This window comes from Pleurodeles waltl, chromosome 6 (assembly GCF_031143425.1).
Source record: "Pleurodeles waltl isolate 20211129_DDA chromosome 6, aPleWal1.hap1.20221129, whole genome shotgun sequence".
NCBI lineage: Eukaryota > Metazoa > Chordata > Amphibia > Caudata > Salamandridae > Pleurodeles > Pleurodeles waltl.
The window spans coordinates 1103927495-1103936977 of NC_090445.1; the positions used below are offsets into that span (position 1 = coordinate 1103927495).

General features: G+C 45.3%; 1 protein-coding gene across 1 annotated transcript in view; it reads right to left on the bottom strand.

The window, feature by feature from the left end:
- Nucleotides 1-9483, bottom strand: part of VAMP3 (vesicle associated membrane protein 3) — a 137883-nt gene that overhangs the window by 64577 nt on the left and 63823 nt on the right. Inside the window, exon 3 of the mRNA XM_069240208.1 lies at nucleotides 5208-5366. Coding sequence (XP_069096309.1) covers nucleotides 5208-5366 — 159 coding nt within the window. The remainder of the gene's footprint in view (nucleotides 1-5207; nucleotides 5367-9483) is intronic.

Consider the following 9483-nt stretch of genomic DNA (forward strand, 5'->3'; position numbering starts at 1 on the left):
ATAGGGTCGGATGTCAGTGGAGAAGGTTGGGGAGCACGCTGTGGAGAGTTCTTCACAGGTGGAAAATGGTCTTCCGCAGAAGACCACCTGCACATCAACTGCTTAGCGGGGTCTTTTGCAATCAGATGTTGGACCAGGGAAAAGGCGCAGTGCTGTGCCCTTCTTAAGATCGACAATGTGGCGGTGGTCCACCATGTCAATCATCTGGGCGGGACACGATCAAAGACGATCAGATCTGGCTCAGTCCCTGTGGGATTACTGTCTGGACATCTCTCAGGCAAGTCCAATCAAGTGGCAGACTGGCATGCCGGTCATAGGCAACATGCCAGTCTGTAGAAACTCCATCAAGCGGTGTTTCGAACTCTACAGGCCAGTTGAGGACCTTTCTCGATTGACCTGTCTGCATCCCGGGTGGACCACCAGCTAGAGAGTTTCTTCAGCTGGTGTCCGGATCCCTACGCAGTGGCGACCAATGCCTTTCTCCAAGACTGGTGCAAAGAAAAGGGTTATGCCTTTCCCCAGTTTGCAGTGATCATGCGATTGTCCACTCAAGTATGTCGTCAGCTGGCAGACACTGTAGTGATACTGCGGTTTGGAGGTATCAAGCTCTGACGGAGCTCTCTTGGGATTTTCCAATCCTTCTACCCCAGTTTCCGGATCTCCTCAGGGATCCCCAGGTCAATCATTACCATCTGGTACTCTCTCACTGTCTCATGGCCTGGAAGATTATAGGGAACGTTGGAAAGTCCCAAGACTTTGAGGAGGCTGCCAGCTTGCTCTCCAAGGCATGGGCTGATTCCACAAACAAACAATACTGTTCTGCCTGGTTGAGATGGTTGGGTTGGTGTCATCAGCAACAATTGGATCCCGTGGGGGCTAACATTGTCTGTATCCTGAATTTTTTTGCATCTCTTGCTTCTGTAGGATTAGCCTATAGGTCTATTAATACCTTCAGGTCCGCCATCTCTTCAGGCCATATACCAGTGGATGGACATCCGATTGGCGAGCATCCTCTTGTTTGTAAACTTCTGAGAGGGATTAGATTGTCGTCTCCGCCTTATCCCCATTATTCTAAGTTATGAGATGTTAATGTGGTGCTCCGCCTATCTCTAGCTTGGACCTACAATAAATGCGTGTCTCGGAAACAGCTGTCTGCAAAACTACTGTGTCTGGTATATTGTCAGAGGATGTGGAGTTCTGGACTTATCAGGTAGAGTATTTACTCTGGAAGGATAACTTTCTACATTGCTAGAAGAACAAAGTGCAACTCTAGGTGATTTCGTACCCAGCATTTCCAGACATTCCAAAGTTGTGTGTAGTCAGGACCCTCAGGGGGTATGAGTCCATGATGGAGGAGTTGCACCCCACTGGAGAAAGACAACTTCTCATTGCCCTCACTAAACCTCACATACCAGTATCTTCGTCTACTATTGCAAAGTGGGTTAGAGGACCCACGCAGGAGGCAGGAATTGACATTTCCCAGTTTGGGGCCCACTCTGCTAGATGAGCAATAGCACCCAAAGTCTTCTCTTTAGGGTCTAGGCTGGAGGATAACCTTAACGCAGCAGACTGGTATTCAGATTCAACTTTTAAAAGGTTTTATTTTAAACCAGTGATTAATCTGGCGATCCTGGTGGTGGACAAGTTTTGAACAAACCTAATCGTCCCCTCTGGGTTCTGAGATAGAATGAAAAATTTCCCAGCAAAGGTTACAGAAAGTTTCAATTCTATTAAGGACTCAGAGGAGAGGAATAGCCCAAACAGTTTGCACTAAGGTACTGGGCCCTCCCCATACAAGACTCTCCAGGTGGATAGAGTTTGCGCATTTTACATTTGCTAGGTGGTGAGGTGTTTCTTTCCTGGGGTTTAATATGAATAATGCATTTGTTTCAGTGTGCTGTATTATGTTATTTATCTAAATTGATTTCACTGATGTGTATTTCTGCATTGTGGTACTTTGCATGATTCATGAAAGTATTCTTGCTGCTTTCTCAGACTTTTCTATGTTTTATCAGGGGCAGAGTCCACTTAACAGGAATGATCTAATGGCGGATATACTGTGTTCGGAGGAAGAAAGAGGGGGATCGAATGTCTCCAGGGAATATGAAGGGACTTTGGAGGCCCTGATTGGATGAACTGTTTTTTTGTGTTTCCCCCCCCCCCTCACTGTTTCATGAGAAATGCAGTTTTATTTTGAATGTGTTGAAATACTATTGGCTGTTGGATTAAATAAAACGAAGAAAGAAAAGCCTAAACCTCGCCTCTGAGTTCTTAATAGATTTGAAACGTTCCGTTTCATGAGCTGGGAACATTTTCATTCTGATCATTGTAAGAGAAGGCAGCAAAGCCTTCATTGCTAGATGAACTGCTCTTTTTTTCCAAGATCATGATGGGTTACAGGTGTTCCCTGTAACACAGACCTTCCACTGTTAGGTTCTGCAGGTTGATTGTGAAAGCCATGAAGGAGGCATCTGTCATAGTGGTCTGTGGTGGAAGATTCTGACCAAATAGACCTCCTTTTATAAGACTGGATCTCCTGCAACACCACAGAAGAGTAAGCCTTGTGGGCAAAGTTAGGAACAGTGTCTCTGTTGTCATCTTTCCACTGAGATCACTGATCTTCCCAGTTTCACTGCTGAGGTCTCATCTGAAGCCTTACATTTGGCTCGATGTAGAAGGCCACTGTTCTTAGGAGGTAAGACATCTGGGTAAGCGGTTGGAGCCGGTGTTGTCTGAAAGCTCTGGAAAACAGAGGAGACAGTCCAGAGACTCTGGACTGTGTTGTGTGTTCAAGGTGGGACCTAGGTAAGTGATAATCTGTACAGGTGATGTGAACTTTTGAAAATTCACAGGACAGCCCAGATGAAGCTGAACAATGTGTATGATGAAGACTTGGTTGAGCTTTCTCCACAAGTAAAGTCATTATCACCCAATCATCAAAACATTGGTAAACCAAGATTTTTCATCATGTACTAGGAAACTGAGGTGCTGATTTCAAACTCAGGGGGGAGGACTCTTAAAACAATTCTGCTTTCTCAGAACTGCAATGTGGAAGTATTGGTCCTACATGTCAACTGGTAAACATCTGATCCAGAATCAAAATATGAATATGATATTTTTTTCCCAACCCAATATTGTTGGCAAGTGAGGCTCAATCAAGATTGTCATCAAGTCTTGTTGGTTTCTTATTCAGCAAACAAAATATATTAGGAGCCGGATGCATTTATTTCTTCAGAGAGAAAAACAGGCTCTACTACATTCTGTCAATCCACAGTGTCTCAGACACTGGGAAGCAGAGATCTTCCACCTTGCAAATGCCAGCAGTTTCTGGGGTGGGGGGGGGGGGGGGGGGGGGGGGGGGGGGAGTCATAAAATGCCAAAAGAAGCCTGTACCAGTGGGCTGCGAGTCTCACTCAACTGAGACTGCCTTCCCTTGTGCTACCGGTTGCTTCACATCACCAGTCTGCTACCCTGCAACTAGTCTAGTTCAAGTTTTTGCTCTTTTCTTCATCATGACGATCTCTACATTTGTTTCTTCTTGATTTTCCCACTCCATCATGGTTCTTGCTATGTGCTGTTTGAAGTAATTTCCTTTTCCTGTGTTTTTGCTACACAAAGGCTTCAGTCTAGTTGGATGATGTATTGCAACAAAGCTGTGTTCCTTTGGACACTTCCTCGCTCCCTCCACTTGCTGATCCAGATTCTTCACTCCAGAAGAATTCCACAGTTGGGTTCCCGATTCTGGGATTTCTTCATTTCAGCTCATCTTATAAGGAGGGTTTTTATGCCTTTGTCTTTTTTCCTCCTGAGAAGGTGGCATCATCTCGAAGTCACTCGCCCACCACTTAATCCAGCGTGAGGGGACACTGCAGCATCAAAAAAATGTTCCTCTTACCTTGGACAGCAGAAGAACCAGATTGCGGGTAAGTACCCTAAACAGAAGAGGATGCAAATCCCAAAGTATCAGCTAGTTTCTGACACAGATCTGTGATTTGACCAGGAGACTGTTCTCTAGCAAGAAACACTGGAACAAGACCCACAAAGGACTGAGAATTCTGCTGTTTGTCTAACATCTACTCCACGTTGTGCGGCCTTCCTGTACTCATTTCCTCACCTCCTAAGTATTCTGTAGATCCTTCAAAGTTAAAGGAAATTTTGGACAGCTTGGTGGTCTATATTGCCTTCCAACCTGGTAAATTATCCTCTGAGAGCTCCAAGGTAGGATATCTGCTTGGTTCCCCGACAGGTACAGCTTTGGCCTGGGCCTCGCCGTAGACCCTAACCTGAACTATGCAATTGTTTTGGGCAATCTTCAAGACAATGTTTGATAGACCAGACCCTGAATTTTCTGCTGAGGATACCTTGTGTGAAATATCACAGGGAAACTACAGTGTACTATGCTATTATACTCCGATTCTCAAGTTTGCTGCATAAACCGCTTGGGTGGAATGCACTCAGATAACCTTATGCCGGAGAGGTTTAAATGAGGGGTTAAAGGATGAGCTGCCAAGAATATCCACAGCCACTTCATTTACTTAACTCCTGAATCAAGCTTTCCTACCAAAACAGAGACTTAAGTGGAACAGAATACAAAAGTGAGAAAATCAGAGACTCTCTATTCCTGTTCCGAGTCTTAAGCCAGGCCACGCCTATTGACCCTTCATCTGAAGAAAGAGGTCAGATCTTCTAGAGGCCAACGGCCCGACATCGCAAAGGACTGAAAATGTAAGGGAGACTCTATTGTGCAAGCCCAAGTCATCTACCTTGACTGCCCTGCCCTCTCTACTTTTCTAATATGGTTTGGGAATTCTATTGTTTGTATTGTTTTACCTTTATTACTGTTTTGGAACTGCCTAAGTACTTTATACATTGCCCTGCCTGTCCCAAGTCAAGCCTGCCAGCACTACAGCTACCAGGGCGTTATGTTCAGGTTAACTTAACAATTTTGAGGGTTCACCCTGACAAGGGTTATGATTATTCCTTGAGGTGGGTAGTCAATCACCCCAATTAATAATCAACTTTCTTAAAGCACCCATACAATAGAAAACTGAATTGTCAACCTGCCCTGTGCATCCTAATAAAGACTACAGGCTAGGAACTACATAATATTTACACAGATTTTTGACCAAATAGTTTAAAAAAAGAATGTTGATTTGTTTATGAAGTCAAACACTTTGAAACGCACAATTAAAAGTAAATGTACATACCTTACAGTTTTTCCACCAGTACTTTCTCTTTAGCTTTGCAGCACTGGTCTCAAACTGTGAAGCTCCTGCTTGCAACGCATCTGCACGATCATCCAGTTCGGACAGTTTTTGATCCCTCTCTAGGACCTTATCCACATTAACTCTCATTATATCTACCACCTAAAATGTAAAATGAGCGTTTCAGTAACAATAATTTTTTCAATTAATCATTTGACTCAATTTTAAGACATGTATAATTAACTTTTCAGCACAAACTGAACAAATTTTAAGACCTAAGACCACAAAATGTTACATGAAATCAAGGTAAACATGCAGTGTTAAAACCCTACCTTCTTTAAATCGGACTGTACAACAAATGCAAATAAAACAGCCAGTTCTCATTTACAAACTTGAATTACTATCTCCATTATTATTTCCTCTATAGGAAATGTCCCAGATTTCATTAATACGTTACCTGCATGTGGGTCAGAAAATAGAAATGAGCCAGTAATTCCCTAAAGGGACATAAGAATTTTTATGTGAACGGAGAACCACACCTGCCAAGCTGCTGTTGGGGAGTTATTACTGCTGCCAAAGGGTCTGATGCATCTTCTTGACAACAGGCTAGATGTGTATCCGCTGCTGTCTGGTATCAAGTTCCTTATGGAGGTGCTGAACGATTAGTTAAGTCAATATCCTCAGATGCGTGAAGGAGTCAGCAGTGGACATCGGTCTTTTTAGATCCAAAGCTTTTGGGTGACCTTCAGGTTCTGAAGGTTTCACATCTGTTGGGGCCCTCGAGGAAAGTCATCGAGTCTGGAGACGATGTAACAGTCAAGGTGGATAGGCGAGGCTTGTAGGAGGACTTTGGGCCCTGACCCCGAAGGCTGGGCAGGGCCTACGTCAAACTCCTCTTTTTGATGCCAACCACAGCCCTGCCCCATGGTGGACTGTGGGGTCACACGACTTGCCAGAGAGCTTAAAGGAGTTTGAAGCTGTAGCCTCCCCAGAGTGGGAGTGATGTGGAGGGGAGGCCTGTGGAAGGCTAGAACTCACTATAATGGATTTTGATGCTGGATGCTGCACAGGAACTGGTTCGTCGATTTCAGCATTGGAGCTCAAACTCTCCACTGTCAATAGCGCCTTACTGTCGGCACCAGAAGAACAAGTTACTTTCCTTCGCAAACACCTTATATGGTAGGGGAAAACTCTAGTTGCAGATTCCTTATCCTTGAATTACCTCCAACGTCAGCCTGGATCTGGAGAATTTTCTGAGCAGTACCCCTGCATGCTATTAGGGGGCATCTATTACCTCAACGTCCATCTTTGGCTGCACCGGGAAGGACGTTGGGGTTCCTACATAGGCACCATCCAGGTGCACTTATGTCAGTTTCTTTTCACAGCTTTCCACACCAGAAGGGCTGTGCCATGAAGAACACAGACTACTGATGTATCAAAACCAAAGGCCCTGAAAGCGGAGTCCCTGCCCCTAGAAATCAGTTTGCAGAGCGGGGAAGATGAGGGTTGGTAAGGAATCTGCAACTAGAATTTGTCTCTACCAAATAAGATGGTACCGAAGATAAGTAACTTATTATCTGATAGAGGCTTCTAGTTGTAGATTCCTTACCTTTGAATAGATACCCAAGCAATACCATCCCCAGAGGTGGGACTGGGAACCAAGATCATACTAGAAAGTCCTGCAGGACTGAACAGGCAAAGTAACTGTTCCTGTGGACCGGATTGTCCAGGCAGTAGTGTTTGGAAAATGTGTGCACAGATGCCCAGGTCGCACCTGACAGATGTCAAGGACTGGAACTCCACATGCTAAAGCTGTGGTTGCAGCTGTAGCTCAGGTAGAAAGAGCAAGCAAACCTTCAGGGGGTTGCTTTTTGGCCAGTGCGTAGATGATCTTAATGCAGAGAACAACCCATGTGGAGATGGTCCGCTTCTGCACTGCCCGACCTTTCTTCATACCCGACAACGAGTTAAACATCCACCTGGAACTCTTTTGTATGATCAAAGTAGAACGCTAGGCAGTGGAGTAACTACTCTTCCTTGGAAGGATGTGGGGGTGCATAAAAAGTGGGCAAGGTGATGGATTGGCCTACATGAAAGGGTGTAACCACTTTTGACAGACAGGAAGCCTTAGTGCCAAGTACTACTTTGTTAGGATAGATGGAAAGGTAGGATGGCTTAGATGACAATGCCTGCTCTCACCCTACAGGAAGATGCAAGAACCACAAAGAAGGCTGTTTTCAAAGTGAGAAGCCTTAGAGGACAAATGTGGAGAGGCTTGAAAGGGACAGAAATGTCAAAACCAAATTCAGATCCCATTGGGGCATAATGAACGTGGACAGAGGAAAAGAGATGTATATGGCCTTTGAGGAACGTATTAACAATGGGAGACTTAAACAAAGAAGGTTGATCAGGCAAACTTAAAACTGCAGAACTAATCAGACAGCTTAGAGGCTGCTGCTGGGTGGTACTGGCCAGACTGCTGGCTCGCTGATCCACGAGGTCGGTGGATCCCAATGCCTTCAGCCACGAAGAGGCTTGGCATGTGCGGCATGGTGGCTGGCTGTGAATTGACCCAGGGGCAAAAGGCAACCTCAGGACAAAGCGATTTCTCTCCCCGCATCAGCGCACATATGGGAACCTGTGTTTGCTCCTGTTTGCATTTTCAAAACTCCTGCTAAGTGGTAGCAAACACCAAGTCCGTTCAGAGCAGGCAGGAGCATTGAAAATGCTACCACTGGCATTACACTTTTAATCGTTTTTCTGCCCGCACTGAAGCAGGCAGTGAAATAGATCAAAATATTGCTCTCACCCGCAAGGAGCACCGTTAGTAGCTCCCTGCAGGTGGGAGCTATACCAGCTCCCCCTATATGCGGGGAGCCAGCTGAGACTGAGGCGGCCTTACCCCCCCCCCCCCACCCCAAACACCTTCACCCCCCCCAGTCCCCAACAAGACTCTGGTGGATGCCCTGGGTGGGCACCAGGGCACTCACCTTTTACAGCGCTGGGCCCTGGGGGATGTGGTCCCTGGGGCTGAAACCAGCCGGGAAAGTGGGGCAGCGAGCCCTCCTCCCCTTCAAAGTCACACTGGAAAATGGGCTCACTAGGCTGAAATCAGCTGGGAGGAGGGGGACCCTAATAAGGCTCGGGGTCTAGTGACCCAAGGGGATCAGGTCTCTAGGGCCGAATAAGGCTAGGAGTGCGGGCCACGTGCCTGCCTTCTCTTTAATCAAACAAACTGCCCTGGTGGATGGGGTCCACGGGGCCCAATGAGGCTCAGGTAGGGGAGCCACATGGTACCCATTCCCTTTATATTTTTGAAAGAAAAAAAAAAAAAAAAGAAGGAAAAAAATAAAGAGCCCTGGTGGATGGGGGCACCAAGGACTAGGTCCTGTGGCCAACCCATCCACAGCGCATGGCCAAAGGCTGCAAGCGGGGGTGGGGGCCCTGCATCCAACCTCCCACCCTACCACACACAGCCAAATGCTAGACACAGGAGGGGGTAGAGTGTGTGTCTAAGAACCTTAGAAAGTCACCACAAATACCAAGGTTAAAGTAGAATTATAGTTAAGGGCGACAAAGATCTGTTTAAAAAAAAAAAAAAATCTTAAAGTAACATTATAGTTAGGTGAATTTGTCGATGACAACAACGTTTTGTACTGAAAAATTGTATTTATTTTTTTAAATAAATTTACCAGTTATAGTTAGCTGTGCTAACAATAGCTTGCGCCCCACCATGCACTGCTTATGACCTCACATATTACACTCATGACATTTTCTATGACATCATTTATGACATCTAAAATAACACTGATGACATTACTGCTGGCATCATCTAACGAGTGTGCTATTTGTTTTACAGCTAGTAACTCTACCCCACTTTACTGAACGCTACTCAATAACACTACTCAATGCCACCCAACTCTACTACACTTTAATCCATACACTTTAATCCATCTTGTAAGCATTTCACTCCAACACTTTGAAACAGACATGTCGGTCCAACCCACAACATTCCACTCTATGATACTTTATTTTACTGTACGTTACGCCAGTTCACTCTATTCCACCCAATTCCACATCATAACACTCCATTCTATGGCACCTTACTCCACTCTATGCTATGCCACTCCATTCTACGATACGTTTAACCCACTCTAAGTCACCATACAACACTCCACTCTTTACTGCACCGCTCTACTCCACTCTATGTAATGCCACTGTACAAGATAACTGCACTCAATATCACTGTTCAACACACTACTCCAATACTTAAATCTAT